At 47.1% G+C, this 17,151-nt stretch overlaps 1 protein-coding gene across 4 annotated transcripts in view; it reads right to left on the bottom strand.

The window, feature by feature from the left end:
* The window catches only part of ADGRB1 (adhesion G protein-coupled receptor B1), a 286,873-nt gene that overhangs the window by 124,745 nt on the left and 144,977 nt on the right, over positions 1-17,151 (bottom strand). For all 4 annotated transcript variants that reach the window (XM_075085936.1, XM_075085937.1, XM_075085938.1 and 1 more), the window contains exons 8-15: positions 16,841-17,005; positions 12,896-12,997; positions 11,267-11,373; positions 10,296-10,490; positions 9,727-9,795; positions 5,428-5,536; positions 4,423-4,566; positions 1,007-1,082 (exon numbers count right to left, since the gene is read on the bottom strand). In XM_075085936.1, coding sequence (XP_074942037.1) covers positions 1,007-1,082; positions 4,423-4,566; positions 5,428-5,536; positions 9,727-9,795; positions 10,296-10,490; positions 11,267-11,373; positions 12,896-12,997; positions 16,841-17,005 — 967 coding nt within the window. The remainder of the gene's footprint in view (positions 1-1,006; positions 1,083-4,422; positions 4,567-5,427; positions 5,537-9,726; positions 9,796-10,295; positions 10,491-11,266; positions 11,374-12,895; positions 12,998-16,840; positions 17,006-17,151) is intronic.

Genomic DNA, 17,151 nt, shown 5'->3' with positions numbered 1-17,151 from the left:
TCTCCCATGGGAAAGCTGTTCAGAGGCTGTGGCTGCAGCAGCTGCTGGTTATCAGAGCTCATTCACTGCTTGGCCAGAGAAAGCTGAAATACCGCTGGATCATTTGAGCCAATGATGTTTATTGCCCTTCTGATCTAATTCCCAGTGCTGTAAAGGAAGATATTATGGAATACAGTTGGCTGGCTTGCTAATTCCTCTCTGCACTCACTTGGAGCTCTTTTGCTATTGCCAGTGCTAAATCTGTAGGTATTTAAATGATTATCGGTGAGGAGAGATGCCCTGGTGTTTATGGTAAATGGGCTCATGCTAATCAGTGCAGAACAGATTTAGAAGGTGCCTTAGGATGCTTAATTTACTGCCTCAGTACCAGCCTCGGAAAAAAAAGAACAAGATAGCGAGAAAGGGAGAGGAGAGAAGAAAAGGAAGGGAGTGCTGAACACAAAAGCTTTGGTGCCTGCGGCGGTTTGCAGCAGCAGGGAACATGGTAGACATGTGCAGCCAGGTGTGCTGCTACACTCCTCTCCTCTCCCTAAGCCTGTCTTTTGCCGTGATGTTCTTGGAGGGCTCAGCATGGCTGGCAGCTCTCCAGTAGCTTGGGAGGATCAGGGCAGCTGAGCATCCCCCATCTGTCAAGCCCCCCAAAGCCCCTTGGGATGAGGAGGACAGTGTGAGAATCCATTCCTGGAGGGCAGCTGGCAGGCAGGGATGTGGCAGTGGCAACAGCACTGTGCCCCCCTTCATATCTGGGGTGCACGGCGCTGCACGTGGATGGAGAGAACCTTCCTCCAGCAAGTGATGTCTGTGATGCATGAGCCTAGCCCCACCTGAACATGCACCATCAGTCAATGGGGGTCAAAATACTTGCACTGCCAAGTCAAAGTCTGTCTTGTCACACCCAGTGACCTTTGCTATTTCCCTGGAAGACCAGGGCTCTGCAGCCAGAGAGATCAGTAAGAAATCCTGGTGATTTCCTAACTTCTCGCCCTCCCAAGGCAGCCCCTCTTACCTCTGAAGGGAGAGGACGTTGCCGACGTTCCGGTACAGCACAGTCCCCACCACGAAGACGGAAGAATCGTCTGTCTCTGCAGAACACCAAAGTAAAGAGAAGAAGACAACAGCACTGAGACAATCGGGATGTCAGCTGTCCCTATGGGACACCCAGGTGCAGATTTGGACCTCACATGGAGGGGTTCTCTGTTGGGGTATGGCCAATACCAGCATCGCTGTGGTGGAATGCTGTGCCTGCTGTCACCATACCAGGTCTCCATCAGTCCCAAGGAAGGGCTCAACACCTTTGAGGTGACCCAGTGCCCCAGGTGTCTGCCCTCACTCAAGGCTCACTCATCCTGAATGACCGGCCTGGCGCTCTCCCATTCAGAAATCCCACTAATCCCTCTGACAGCACCACAGCGGGCAAATCTGCAGGGTGGAAAGGTCTCTTTCAGACACCCACAGGCATTTGGACACGTCCACAGCTATTGAGCCATCAAATGGAAGAGCTGCACTGGGGCCGACAAGGGCAGCCAAGAAGGGGACATGTCCCACTGCATCTGGTCTGACCCCACAACTTGTGCGCTGCCTGGGAGGCCACGGAGGCCACAGTCTCAGATAAGCCTTGGAATCATCTGTGTGACCTCTGGGCATGTCGCTTGACCTCCTCCTCCTCCTCCAACTCCTAGCATCCAGCTGCAAAACACAAGGCTTTCCCCAGAAAAAGCACAAGCGATAAAGGCAGCCCTGCAGCTGAATTTTCAGGGGGAGAAAAAGCAAGCGGCTGGGTGAAAAGCACTGCTGAGGAAGCCTAGCGAGGCACCCTGAGGTGGAGCTTCTCTGATGTCTCATATTGAGGGTGAACTTACAGTGTGCCCGCTCCATCAGTGCAGGGCAGACACAACTCTGCATGTCTGTCTGCCTCTTTGTCAAACCGGGCTTGAGCAAGATAGCTGGTGAAAACATAACTAGGAGAGACTGACAGACAAGCTTGCACAGCAGTTGCATAAGCCTTGCTTCTTTAGGAAAGCTGGCACAGTCTTTTGGCCTTTCCTATGAATCCCTATGCAAACAAGGATCCTGCAGCCCTCAAAGAGAGTTTTTGCTCTTTGTGCTCAGAGGATGCAGTAGGGCATTTACAGAAGCAATGTGTGCTCCTGTGAGACCGTGAGCAAGCAAAACCCTAAGCCCCACAGGCTGGGTTATCACTGCACCCTCCCAGGAAGGCAAAGAATCTTGGTTGTAATAGAGGTGGAATCTTGTCTACCTTGGTCTGGGACAGATCTTTAATCATGCAGGTTCCCATCAGTCCTAGTGTACAAAAAAGAAATCCTCTGACACGCTACTAAGCTGAAAAAGTAATGCATTTTGGTCATGTAACATCTCCCCAGCGATGTTCACTCACCAGCAGTATTTACGCAGCCCGCAGCCTGAGAAACACATCATCCAACTATATAAATTAGTGCTGGGCCACTGGAATCAACTGTTCAAAGTCAGTTCCCAGCAGTGAGGGGGTCTAGTTTTGGACTCACTAAGCTGCCTGTTTCCACCATTTCGCTCAGGATAGATGCCCTTATTCGCTGTGGCTAAGAAAAGGTGAGGATTAAAACTGACAGAGGTGCATCTCCACTGTTAATCACCGAGTAAACCTTCAAAAAGATACTACCAGCATGGGATGCTGAACAAGACAGCGGCAGTAGAGCCTTGGGTGAAACTGGACACCATGGAGAGGTGAGGACTGATGGGAAATTGATTCTCTGGGCTAGACATCACCACAGTGACTACTGCTTGGGGCCCTATAACAGCTCTGTGTGAAGATGCCTGCAACATCTGTAAAATCTGGACAACAGACCCATGGCGAAGTGGATGAGACCTCCTAGGACAACCCTCAGCCCGAGAGCTCTGCCTACATCTGGTGCCAGAAGTTTGTCCAACAAGTGATTAAAAGTTTCCAAAGCTGAAGGCTGTACAACCTCCTCAAACAAGCTATAATGACCCTGCCAATGTGCTCCAACTTCTTCCAGGAAGATAATGCTGTCTTCAAGGCACAGCAAAACACAGCGCCTTGGTCTGCCAATGACTCACTGTTTACCCTTGGGCATGTCGCTTAACTGTTGTTGGCCTCAGATTCCCCAGGTAGAAATGATGGCTGTGTTGTTTCCATCCCCAGTAGAGAAGCCCATGACGAGAGGTCCTGATATGGCAAGAAGAGGCCAAAGGTCTTCTGACAGCAACGACTCACATTCTCCAGCCTCGGTCCCAAGGAGGCTGCACAGCCTGATGCAGCAGCCAGCAGCTTGCTTTCTCAAAGCCACTAGTGCCACACACATCACCAGGGCGTCCATAAGGAAAACCTACCACTCCAGACATAGGCCCAGCTTAAGGTCCTGCTTTTGGAAACCCAAGGCTCAGTCCTGCCAAATGCTAAAGCTCTCTGCCAGGAGATGGGCACCTTAAGCGTGTTGGTTCCTGGGATTTGCATCCAAGTAAAGGCTGGATGCTCCAGCAGAGCATCCCAGAACCCTTCAGGCTTCCTTTCAGATCTGGCAGTAAGGCCAGCTTGGCTGGTATACCCAACGCTCCTGCCTCCACACTGTGGCTCATCTGCATGCCCTGATGTGGAGCCAGTGACCTCAGTGATATATGTCTATACATTTCATTTCTGAGGGCAGAAAATTTCACACAACTGCCATAAACCCACAATCTAGCAAAGTTTGTCCATGCAGCAGATCCAGACCCATTGTTTGCTCAGCCTGACCTGCTGACCCCCAGCTACTTACCCTTGCATGGACCTCTCAGGCCTGGATCCAGTCTTGGAGGATGTCTACAGCATTGTTTGCCTACATGGCCATGGTGACAGGTGGCAGAATCATCCCCCTAATGCACTTGCCTTTCTTGTACTGGTTAACCATACCTATATGATAACCACAGTGACAACCACCATTCCCTACCCCTAATGGCAACCCAGCATAAATAAGAAGGCATGAGAAACTCATTTCAGGACCCAAAATGCCCTGCAGAGGATTGCAGACTCACCTCAGCACCCACAAGCATCAAAAACAGTGACCCAAGAGTTCACTTTTTCCCAGGTTCAGAAGCATTGGAAGAAGGAATCATCAGTGAAGAGTTGCCCTGAGCTTTTCTGACAACTCCTGCTGTTTTCTAAATATGCTGCTTATTTAGAAGAAGATATACATTCCCATCCAGGCACTAAATCTGCCCCTGAACTTTTGCAAGGAGTTTAGATTTGGCTTTTGGTCAGGCCGTGTAAGAAAACCTTATTTGCACCCAGCAATCCTTTTGGGGACCTAGGTTTTGCAAGCAAATCCAGCTCCGCTGGAAGGAGAATTTGAAGACCAGCCAAATGGAAGGAATGCCTCTTAGAAAATGATGAAAAAATTTATTCTGGAGTACTCTGGCTGTGCTATTTACCTGTCAGCCCCGAAGACAAGATGCTCTTGGAGACAGTGACCTTGTCCTCTGAGTTCTTGGCCCAGTCCACCATGCCCCTCCAGCCTTTCATGGGGAAGGTGATGTCAGTTGCTGCATTTGCAGGCAGTTTGTGAATGCCAAGGACTAGAGGGAAGCAAGAAATAAAACCCATAAACAAAATCAGCCTTAATAAATTCACATGTGCTGAAAAACCCATTGCAGGCAATAGTGGGAAATCAGACAGCAGAATGAGTGAGGCTGGACCTTGATATCTATAGGAGTGATCGTACCTTCAGGTAATGTCTGTACATGAAGGAAGATGACACTAATTGTTAGGGCTCATTCTTCTCTTCACTGAAAAGGACCTGCCTGCACTAAACCTGGCAGAAGAGAAGTCAGTCTACTCGAGCGTCCTGTCTCTGGAAGTGTGAGAAAGAGCAGAGCAAGACATCTCGGTCTGTCCTCCCAGCTTCCAGCAATCAGCAGGACTTCCTCAGCTAGTGGCTCTATCCAGACCATCAACTTTAACAGCCACCAATGGACCTCTCCTTTGTGCACTTTCCTAATCCTGTCATGAACCCATCTGTACTTTTTGGCTTCTGCAACATCATCTGGCAACAAGTTCCATGCTGTGATTGTGCATACGGCATAAATCAAATACTGCCTGCTGTTTGGTTGCTGCCTGATCACTTCATTGGCTGCTGTGCAGCTCTTGTGTTAAAAAAATAAGAGGAAGCAACTAATTCATGTGTTCTCCATTCATGATTCTATAGATATCTCTCATATCTCTCCGTGGATGTCTCTTCTTCACACTGAAGTCCTAATTTATTTGGAGAAAAGCCACCCCATATTTATGATCATCCATGTCTTTCCCCAGACTTTTTTATATTCCACCACCTGCTGCCTTCCCCCCTTCCCTCCCCACAGCCCAGGTTATACATATTGCACAGTAAATTACAGTTTCCTGTGGTCTCTACCCAACATAAGGAGTGCAAATCAACTCACCCAGATTGTCCGTCACTTGGTAGGAATCCCGGAAATCTTTCATGCGAAAGCCGATGACATCAATGAAATCCTCCACAAGCCTGAACAACTCCTTGGCATTTGGCCCTATCTGTGGAGAGGGGGAGAATATTTAGTAGCACAGATACTAATGAGCACAGCATGAGTTTCTCTGAGGGCAAAGGTTTCTGTCCTCACACGTGTACAGGAAGCATATGCTGGATATAACGGATATAGGGAGCTGTGAAGAAAGAGGACTGAGAAATCCTAAAAGGAATCCTAAAAAAGTAAAAAGAAAGGGGCAAGAAATAATATGGCATTCAGACTGATAAAACTTAGGGTGGAGGACAATATCTCAAAGGAAAAGGGAAATATCTGGGACTCTTCGGAGCAGAAGATAACCTGTCCATCTCTTTTTCTTCCCTAGTATTACCTCTACTACCAACAACCCTAACTGGAGCAGATAAGATACTGCAGATATTCATTATGGTCCTGTTCCTGCAGTTAATGCAAGAAGAGAAACACGCTAGGACAGACTCTCAGCAGCCATGATTTAATGTTGCTCCGCTTTCCTTCCAAGTCCATTGACTAGAGTATTTGGCCCAACCTAGCTGTCAACAGGCCAGAGGCATTTGCAGTTGCACATCCAGAAACATCACGCCAGAGAGCGAAGATGTGTTCATGTTGTCATATTGAAGCTTTGTCCTTTGTCAAATTCTGAGAGCCTTTCCCAAGCCTCAGACTTCCCTGACACTCAGGTATTGGTGATACTTGGCCTAAGAAACATATTTGGGCTACTTCTGATGCTGTATATATATGTTACCTACTGAGGAGGAGCCAACAAAACGTTATGACCATATAGTTAATTTTGTTATTACTCCACTGAAAGCAGCCACAGCAAAGGATCTCCATGGTCTGATGTCAAACCTCAGACACCACATTACCATCCAGAAAAAGCATCATGAACTGGTTTTGTGTTTTAGAATCATAGAATCACAGAATGGTTTGGGTTGGAAGGGACCTTTAAAGGCCATCTAGTCCAAGTCCCCCTGGAGTGAGCAGGGACATCTTCAACTAGATCAGGTTGCTCAGAGCCCCATCCAACCTGACCTTGAGTGTCTGTAGGGATGGGGCATCAACCACCTCTCTGGGCAACATGGGCCAGGGTTTCATCACCCTCATAGTACAAATTATTTTCCTTATGGCCAGGCTAAATCTACTCTCATTCAGTTTAAAACCAGTTTACCTTGTCCTGTCACAATAGGTCTTGCTAGATTGTCCCCATCCTTTCTATAGTCCCCCTTTAAGTACTGGAAGGCTGCAATAAAATCTCCTGCAGCCTTCTCTTCTCCGGGGTGAACAACCTCAATTCTCTCAGCCTGTCCTCATAGGAGAGGTGGTCCAGCCCTTAGGTCATTTTTGCATCCCTCCTTGTCCTGTTTTGCTGGCAGGATCTCACTCTCCAAATAACCAGTTTGCTGCTTCTTGGGTCCAGGCTGTCTTGGAGTTTCTCTGTCTCTTTTTTCTTTCCTGGTGTTTCCCCGATTATAAAAATATTTGCAATAATTCTTCTTTACCTGTATTTTGCCAGGCTAACACAAGGCTGTTGAACAATAACTACTTTTCCAGTGACAGATTTCATAAAAGATAATCCGTCTGAAATGAGCTGTGCTGACTACCTGTCTTTTCCTCAAAGTACATTTGCCTACAGGGGCTTAGCAAATACCACGAGAGGCTGAAGAAAAGCAATTCAGCTCCTTACATCTCTTCTTTTCCTTTTCCACTGCTTTCAGAGCATTTTCAGTTTCTCATCATAATCCAGATGTCCTGAGGTGGCTGAGCAGAGCTGAAGGGACATCTGGGGACAAGCAGGGTGGGATGGAGGCAAAAGGCAGGCTGAGCTAGCGAGTACATGGGCAAGGAGCACAGCGGTGGCCATGCGTGTGTCTCTGTCTATCCAAAGGTAGCTTAGTAAGACTGAAAACGTATCAGGAGCCAATAAAAAAAGCCCTGACAGTACAGCAAGTGTGCACATAAAGAGGAGAAGTGAGTGCAGAAGCTGTTTTAACAGTATGCTTTTATATTCTATTACAGTTTGAAATCACAAGGTCAAACTAAACCCAGGCTATGCTGGCCATTGTCTTTCAGGCTTTTATCATATAATGGCCAACACAATCTCATTTAAAAAATGGTAGCCTTTATCTGAATGTTTTTCTGGGTTGTTTTGTTTTTTATTTTTCTTGAATATCTCTTCCTGGGGGGACACAGTGTACTGGGATGTGAAACTGCAATGAAGTTGGGTTTACTTTTAATGAGCAGACAGGGAGCCGAAGACCTTGTTTTAAAAGAACTGGTTAATCTTGTGAAATGCCGGGCATAAGTTTGGACCGAGATTGTTGAAATCTTTGTTGTCATCCAGTCCATGAAGGTTTCTGTGCCCTAAAGTCATGGTATTGGGCTGTCATCTTGGTTCCCACTAAAACGCCGGGCAAACATTCTCCCCATGGTGGTCCCATTCCTCATGTAGGTTACAGCGATGCTGGCAGCAGGCTGGGCTGTATCTATCTATAGGTGCATAGAGCAGATTGTACAGGGAAAGCCAGTGGGAACAAATTGCCACAGAGAGTAAACTGCAGCTGTTTTTAACGGGATCAACAGGGTTTCCCTGTTGTCATGACAACTTGACAGTCTCCTCTTTTCTGTGCTGAAGTATGTACATGCACCTGTAGGTTTGAAACTGAGTATTTGGTCACAGACTCACAGAGTCACAGAATGGTTGAGTATGGAAGGGACCTTCGAGGTCATCTAGTCCAACCTCCTTGCTCAAGCAGGGCCATCTAGAGCTAGTTGCCCAAGATCATGTCCAGATGGTCCTTTATCTTGTCTGGAGCCAGACCATATCATCCTCTTCCAAATGCAGTGGGAAACCACCAGCTCTCAGGGAGAAATGAGGAGAAGAACAGGTTCACAGGCCTGCTCAGCTCCTGGTGGAGTTCCTGTTGCATGAAGGAACTGTATTCAGGTCCCTGTCTCAAGTTCTGGACTGCCAACAATTGTGCGAGCACCTGCTGTTAAGAGTTCTTCCCAGAGGACTTCCCTGTTTGATGTGAGTTTAACTGGACACTGGTTTTTTTGTTGTTGTTGTTGTTGGGTGATTTTTTTCTTGATTGTTTGGTATTTCCAGTCCTCTTCAAGAAATTCTGTAGCAGCATCAGGTGGTCAAAAAGGAGCTGCCATGTTCTGATCCACAACTCTGGGTACCTTCAACAGGACCGATCTCTCACAAAGGCTCAGTTATATTCCATGTCCAGGTTATTTTTCAAGCTGAGACCAAGGCAAGCTGGTGTTTCTGTTCCAAGATGCAATAATGAGGAGCAAACATGGAAGGAACGAGCACTAACATGGGCCCATCCACCAGAGCTGCTGGTCTGAGGTAGAACTCTGATGTGATCCCCAAAGGCTGTAGTGAGATGACAGGATCAAGCTACCCAAGGGCTCACCAAGAGAATGGGAAAGGGACAACGAATAGGTCTCACACAGGCCCGGAGAGTTCAACCGGGGCAGAAGAGACAAGGGGCAAATAAGATAGAGATAGAAAAACAAACAACCCCTTCCCCTGATACACAAGGATTTAGCTACAGAATTATTCAGCAGGATCCCCAACATTGAGAGAAATAACGTAAAATATAACAACTGAACCCTTGCTCAGCTCGTGCTGAGCAGAGCCCAGCTCTGAAGTATGAAAATCATGCCTGTCATGCATCTTTTTAGTCAGGAACTCAAACCCATGTAATCCCACTTCTTTATGTTGGCATGAGAAGAGGGGAATTACGGCAAGCCAGGAGGGTTATCGACTCCAAACCCAGCCTGACCTTTGAAAGCTGTCCAAAATTTGGTATTCACCCCCAGTTTTTCACTGTTCTTCATGAAGAGACTCTAGCCTAGTGCTGAGCCCCTGTGGCTCACTGAGTTACTCCATAAATATGACTCAGCCTGGCGCCGACCTCACCCATGAGACCAGTTGCATGAATCAGCTGATTGGCAGTCAGCTCTGAACCTGACCACAGCTGACCATGTCTGGATTGTCTGCCTCTTCCATCATAAGGATTTATCCAAGGAGAACAGCATTGGTGGATGGAGATATTTTGTGGTCTGTGGTTGAAACAGGTGCATGTTGCACAAAATGCATCATGGCTACGAAGAGCTAGCAGGTCATGTAGGCACTTGGAAATTCCCTTTGTCATGCCTTAAACCTATGCTGAAAGCCTGTCTTGTTTCAGGGAAGGTGCTGAAGGTTCATACCAGCTGAGCTTCCTCCCATTTCTCCCGGTTTTCCTCCGATAAAAGGTTGCTGATGATCTGGACAAAGTTCTGGAGAAGGGAGACAAAAGAGGAAAAATGAGGTGGTTAGCCAAATGTAGCTAGGAAGGACACAGTGATGCACGGGGAACATGTAAGAATCAACCATGCTCCAAGAGGGTTCTCATGGTCCTATTCCCGATGGAACCCACAGCGTTTCACAGGCCCCTGCCCCCAAGGATGTTAATGGCAAAACAGGTTGCAGTAAGGCCTTTTTCCAAAGGCCTCACTTTGACTGCTGTATCTGATAAAGCATTGGACTGGCAATATGTCTTGTACCTATTAGTAAAGATTTTCAAGAGCTGATTAAGTAGATGTCTGTCAGAAACTGGTTAAAAACAGATGCTCTTGCCTTCCTACCTTCCTACCCTACTTTCACTTGGGCAGAAAATACTCCAGCTTCTCATCAGCATTGTATCAGCTATAAAGGAGGTAATCAAACCCTGAGCCCTGTGCATTCACACACACCTGTAAACCTAGCCTTGGTCTCCAGGATATGCATCTCAGCTCACCTGCACGTCCGCAGAAGTTGGGCTATGGTAAGCCCTACGGAAGATCTCTGTCATGTTCCTGAGTACGTCAATGGTGGACAGCAAGTCTCCGCTGTAGCTGGTCCCATCCTGGGAGATTTCCACAAGGTTTTGGAGCACTTCTGACAGCCCATCTCCCATCAACCCACGCTGAGCTTTGGAAAGATGTTCCCTGGTCTGAGAAAGAAATGACAAACACTTCAGGGACAGTCCAAGTCAAGTTAATGAGCTCAGTGAAGGAATTGCTGGGGGAAGGTTTTTGACCTTCCTTGTAATTCAGAGTGAAGATTAGATGAATCTGACAACCTTTGCTAGCCTGAGAGGTTGTGATATTTTTAAAATGGTAGGAGAGTAGAAGTGAAATTTTCTATATGCCCACAAAGGAAAGGTTATGTACAGGTTCAGAAGAGATTATTCTACTACACAGATATTTTTCCGTTTGTAACCCAAGACCAGCTAACAGAAGATTTTTATCCCAAAACCTTGTTTTCTTATCACCAATTTGGAACTATTTTAGGACAGACTGTGTCTTGTCCTGAACAGGAAAGGGTGGTTCTCGTAAAGGTAACGCCATTTTAAGGCAAGGCACAGGAGACCAGCAGAAATTCATCACCACAATGAATTTAAGACTAATGAAAAATAAGTAGCATATTTAAACTTCTGAATATATAGTCACAGTGATTCTTACTGATAATGAAATATGAAAGACCTGGTAGGACCTGGGTTCCTCCAAGCTAGATATTATAACACTCAATGAGGAACCATCCCTTGCCTGTGGAGTGCCCATGCCTCACAAATTAAGCAGGCAAAAGGAGTAAGAGAAAAGCAGGACAGAGCTGGCATCTCCCTTTCACAAGAAAATTCTGCTTTTCTTCTTTTTTGTAACTATAGCTGTGTAACAAGCATTTGGTGGGATCCCAAACCTGCTGAGCTGAGAAGTCGGTCTGCCTTACCATCATCTGTATGTTCCTGTAATCAATAGAAACACACTTGATGTATGTTGGAGGCTCCCAATAAGCTATCCCTTCTTCATCTAAAATGCATCTTCGAAGAATCAGCCCTGGAAGAGGAAAGAAATGAATATGGAAGTAAAGACAGCAGGATGAAAAGCCAAGCACCCTCATGGTGGTCATCCAGAAGTAGTCAGTGCATCATGTGGGCACAGTTTCCAGCACAAAGGGCAACAGGGGCATCTGCAGATGCCTGGATAACACGTGCAAGTACGTAGGAGAGATTATTCTTATTGTCTTCTTCTGCCTTTTCTTATTGAGGAACAGGACAGCAAAAGGAATTGGGAATTAAAACAAAACCTAACAGATCAGACATGACTAGTCAAGGTGAAAGAAGGTTTCTTCTGCCCTGGAGGGCAGCTTTATTCCTGGCTCAGGGAATCCCACGAGCCTCCCCAGGTGGCATGGTCTGGTACTTGCAACTAAACCAGCCAGAGAGGCTTGTGCTGCCTACTCGGTCTCAAAGAGAATAAATATCCAACAGCACCATCTTTACATCAGCTGAAAAACTCTGAAAGCTGTTTGCAGTCCTCCCCCAGGCCTTTCCTTAGCTTCAGTCTACAATGAGTTTTGCAGTGGTAACCACACGCCTTTGAGATGCAGAGGAACAGACATATCAGCGAGGAGGAAGGGGAGAGGGATCTCCTTGCCCAAGCAATTACACTGCCATTTGGAGAGTCTCTGAGGAGCAGGCTTTGCTGGGTCAACAATCCCATTGCTACTGCTAAATGATTCAGTGACGTTGCTATGGATACAACCCTTCTTCTGGGCTAGCATTTGGGATGACACTGACTGTCCCAGGCTGTGTGAGTCAAAGAGAGCTGCAGGGTTTGTCTGTATCCGACAACCCCACTCAAACTAAATAAAACCTTTATGTTCATTACTGACACTGCTGCCCCGATTTCTGTTCCTGCCTGGGAGTGAGGAACATCCAGCTGAGGACAAGCTCCGCCACCAGCATATCTCCTGGAGCCTTCTCTGCGCTGCTTTCCACCCCTTGGGGAACATGTGACCGTGGTCACAACAGATAGCACTTGGATGCCCAGACACTATGAATTCACACCACCATGGTCAGACCATCAACTTGAGTACCTGAGGATAAATTTAGAAAGATTCTGTGGTTTCTAAGACAGAGGGGAAAGCACCTAAGTGTGAGTGGACAATATAATTCAGATATCCTACTTTCAGATACTAGCTTCCTTTATGGGCAGTGAAAATAAAATGCCCAAGTCTAGAGGACTTCATTTAAGTCTTACCTTCTTCTGCAGAGCTATTTGTAGATAAAGGGGAGAACATACTACAGTAGCCCTTAACTGCAAAGCTGTCCCAGGACTAGGCAGTAAGTGGATGGGCGACCACCTCAGATTCTTCAGTATGAACTAAGAAGTTGTTGTAAAACAGTGAAGGACGGCAGAAACCCAGAGACAGTTAATTTAGCTCTGAGTGAAGGGAGGGAAGTCCATTTCCTTGTCCTGTCCTCTCACAACCTGGCTGTCCTCATCTAGGAGGCAGGGGATGAAGGATACCCCAAGGATGGGCCAGCCCCTGGCCAAGGCATGCCGTCAACCTTACCGGTAGCATTGCGAGGACACCGGACAGCTGCAGCATCCCCAGCGGGTGTCTCTTTCCAAACCACAGGGCCAAGACTTTCCTCGTCACAGATTTCATGGGGCTCTGTAAGGAATAAAAAACTCCATTGGTAATGCCTCCTCCTCAGGAGGAATATGGAAAAGGGAATGGCAAGAGGAAAGAAGGGATCCTGTTCTGGGGGAACAGCAGCGTGATGTGAGCCAGGAGGCCTGGAGGTGAACTCACAGCTCCATGGTTGCTTGGCGCATGGCCCTTGACAGAGCCACTTAACCCCTCTGGAATTTGCTCTGACTGTCTGAAAACTGGGTGTCCGTCCATCCCAAGGATTAGCTCATTAATGTGCATGTAACAACCTGGGAAAGCCCACTAACACACCTGCCTTGCATTGTGGCAGCTCTTTGCAAGAAAGCTGTTGTTGCTACACCCTACTAAAGAGTTTTCTTTTCTCGATTAAGGGGCTGATGTCCACATTTAGTGGGTGAGCTCTATGGCTCCAGACTTAACGCCTTCCTTCCTTCAGAATCGCCACCCAGGTTTTGGATTGGATGTGTTTAAAATGAGGCTCCGCATAAATAATTTGGAGTAAGAATGAAGGAAAAAGCAAGTGGTAGATGAAAAAACAAGATGATGATTTCCCCTGGGTAAACTTCATTCAGGCCCTCTGTCTGCTGCCATCTTATGCAAGGACGCAGGGAGAAGATCTGAGCACCAACAGGCTGAAATTCCATCAGCAGCTCATTTCCAAACACTGCTGCAGAATCCAGGAGACTGCAAAATGTGTTTTGAGACATCACAGAAAAAGCTCTTTGGAAGGAGGTTTTCGGATGCTTCTGTCTGTGGGTGGAGCTGAGCTGGCCCCAGAGTCGGTGAGACCTGGTAAAAAACATTCACCACAGGAGAGTTTTTTGCTGAGAAACTCATTACTTGCAGCATGTAAAGTGGAGGGAGCCATGAGGATGGTGTTAAAGCTATTTATCACTCCTGAGGGTGGGGAGGAGAAAAAAAAATATTTAATGATTTTTGATTACAGCTTTTATTTATTGTGTATGTAAAGCTATGAATAAAAAGGAAGCTGACTGCATGCCTGCAACTGGAAAGGCAGCCACAAAACCAAAGCCAACCAGCCATGGATCCTGGCAGCTGCCTACTGAGCTTCCTTCCCAAGCACAAAAGTGCTGCCCATACCAGCGTCCAGTGCTGCCAGTACAGACATGCCAAGGTTGCAGGGAAAACGTACATCTGCCATAAAAAAAGAGGGAGTCCTTGAGTTTTCATGTTCTTCTCGAGGGAGCTGTGGGGCAGCTATGACCTTGAAGGCTTCCTTCTCCAAGGGACTGTGCAAGCGATGTGCTTATATAGACCATTTCAGGACCTGTATCATGGGGCAGATACCCAGCGATGGACATATCCCGCTGCTGCTCTGGAACTACCCAGAGCACCAACCTGGCTGTGGGGAAGGCTCAGACTTAAGATTATGGACATGGCAAGTCCTACTTCTGTGAAGGACTTGTACAAGACCCAACATGCTGCTTACTCATCACTGCTCCCGGAGTCAAGCTCAAGAATGTGTGGCTCCAGCCCCAGCTGCAGTTCAAAGATAGATTCCTCCACAACAGACACCGGTAATGAGCAACTTACGCCTTCTGCTTGGAAACAGATGCTCCTTCCCCTGTCTTAAAATTCCCTTTTGAGTAGTCGCTATTGTAATGAAATCCCAGAGGGCAAGCAGGACCCCTGCTGTGCTCTGCGCATACACAGAAATAGTCCCTATGCCAACAGCTTATGACTTCTGCAGGTAAGGCAGAACATGGGTGGAAAAGAGGCAGTTTTATTTTAACTTGTTGGCATAGAGCTGTAGGACAGCAAAATTAAGTCTCCCAGTTGTGACCAGCACGTGGTCACCCAGAGAGCCTGTGGCAGGGCAGGGAGTTGAATACAAACTCCTGCCTCCTGGACCAGTGCTTTGGCCACAGTCACAGATTCTCCGTATCAAACTGTGGTTCAAGGGAGGATTTGGGGCGTGGGATGGGAAACTTCTAGCACCCTTGGCTACAAAACAACAGAGCACATCAAAAAGCAGAGAGGGACTGCATTCATATCTGACCTCCCTTTCTCCACCTCTGACCTGTCGAACCTTCCTGATCTCATCACCCCTGCAGTCTCCCTGGGGACCGCTGAGGGATGCTGTGGATCAGAGATGCTCTTTAGAAATACACTGATTGTCTAGCTTTGTCTTGCCAGTGAATACAGAAGCGATTCCCAGGCCAGCAGAGAATCATTTCATCCTCTTTTTTTCTTTTTTCTTCTTTTTCTCTTTTTGATGTTGCTTCGTAACAAAACCCTTTTTACCAGAGTAACCTATTTGCACTGAGAGATTTTAACAACTAACCCAATTAAGCTTAGTTCTTCTGTTCAAATCAAATCATGGGGGCATTTGATACTTTCTCAAGAACAAATCGAGCGGGTTTATTTTTAGCCTCTGATGACTCCCCACCTTTTTCCTTCCCCTGCAAATTAACAACTGCAATGAGACCCTTCTGGCTTTGAACCATAGCAGGGCTCAGTCCCTGAGACACGTCTCTTCCTTTTGAGCGCTGTGCAGGCATCAGCCCCTGCAGAAAGAGAAGAAAAGATTGGGCTTGTTCTTCCAGGGCCCCAGCTGGCACACACTGAAGCTGAACTAAATCTGCATCACTCTGTAGACACCACCAGACAATCCGGTGCTAAGATTTTCTATGGCGAGGGAGAGCTTTGTGGCTGAGTTAGAGGAGACTTTCACATGCCACTGCTAATTGAGAGGCACAGCTTCTAAGGAGAGGTGATGTCTTTTATTAGAGCATAAATGGAAAGAGTGAATGTGCTGTCTCAGGCACACAACCTCTTTCTCTGTTATCTTTGAGCTAAACAGGCTGAAACTTCCACGCTGAAGTGCTTTGGCTTTTATCTTTATCTTCAGCAGTTTGCAAGGGACTCTCAGGGTCAGCTGTCCTCAACACAGTGGATCCACCCCCAGAAACATCACCACCAAAACTGTTACCTCTGTGCTCAACTCCAGCCTGTCTTTTAGGGAGACTCCCCTTTTCACTAGAACTGCCAGGATGATGCCATGAGAATCTCTCCTGTCTCTCACTGAGATGCTCTGACAATTAATTACCCTTTTGGTCAAAAATCAGAGCCCATTACGATCAATGCAGTCTGACTGCCAACAACACACAGGTCATTGATTCCCCACCAGCAATTTCACCAGGAGCTTCAAGTGAGACTGAGAAAGAAAATAAAAATGGTGCACAAGCATTTTTTTCTGGCCTCTTTATAATGTGTGATAGACAGACAGAAGCATTCCCCCTTGCAAGTACTTGCTCCTGCTTATTGTTCACATTAAACCCCAGGTTTCTCCTGTCCTACTGCTCACTTGACCTTCATTCAGGCTTTTGCATCCTTTTCCTCAAATGGATGCTGCTTCCATGGCTGTTGCTGGAGGAAGGTGAGACTGGGTAAGGCTCTGACAGATGTAGACACATCTGCCTTTTTTAAAAATGGTGTGCAGGTCTCCAGGAGGCTAGATGAAAGGTGAGAAACCACTGCAGCATCCTCAATACTCAACTACATTATGGATTCGAGACTCTGATACCAATTTTTGCTATCAAACAGCGTGTCTTTTCCTCTTATGGCTCTATGGCAATGGAAAGGTGAAAAACGTCAAGGCTAGACTGGTGGGACTTACCAAATATTCACTCAAATCAGCATGGTTACTCTGGCTTCAGCAAGAATAAAATGAAACCCTTGATGTATCTTGTGCCGAGGTTATGGGCAGGGTCCAGCCAGATCACAACTCCCTGCTGTATTCAGCTCTCTGACACTCAACGGTCTTTCCAAAATCCCTGTCCCCGCCATACAAAGGAAAGCATGAGGGTCTGGGGTACATACCAGGACACCTTCTGTCATTGCACTGCTTGTACTCTTCCTTGGGGCCCTGGCAAGTCTCTCCACCGAAGAAGGGGCCGTAGCACACACGGTCACGTCTCTGAGTCCCACCTCCACATGTGGTGGTGCAGCTGCCCCACACTCCCCAGGCCTGCCACTTCCCATCCACTGGAGACAAAAAAAGAGGAGAGAAACAGCCTGCCATTTCCCAGACATAATATGCAACAGAAGGAGGCAATATGAGAAAAAATTTCATTCCTGTGCGGGTGCCAGAGCAGGGGCACAGGCTGCCCAGAGAGGCTGTGGAGTCCCTT

The sequence above is a fragment of the Phalacrocorax aristotelis genome, chromosome 2, assembly GCF_949628215.1.
Source record: "Phalacrocorax aristotelis chromosome 2, bGulAri2.1, whole genome shotgun sequence".
Classification (NCBI taxonomy): Eukaryota; Metazoa; Chordata; class Aves; order Suliformes; family Phalacrocoracidae; genus Phalacrocorax; species Phalacrocorax aristotelis.
The sequence above is the reverse complement of the archived record's forward strand: the minus strand, read 5'-3'. Positions and strand labels throughout refer to the sequence as shown.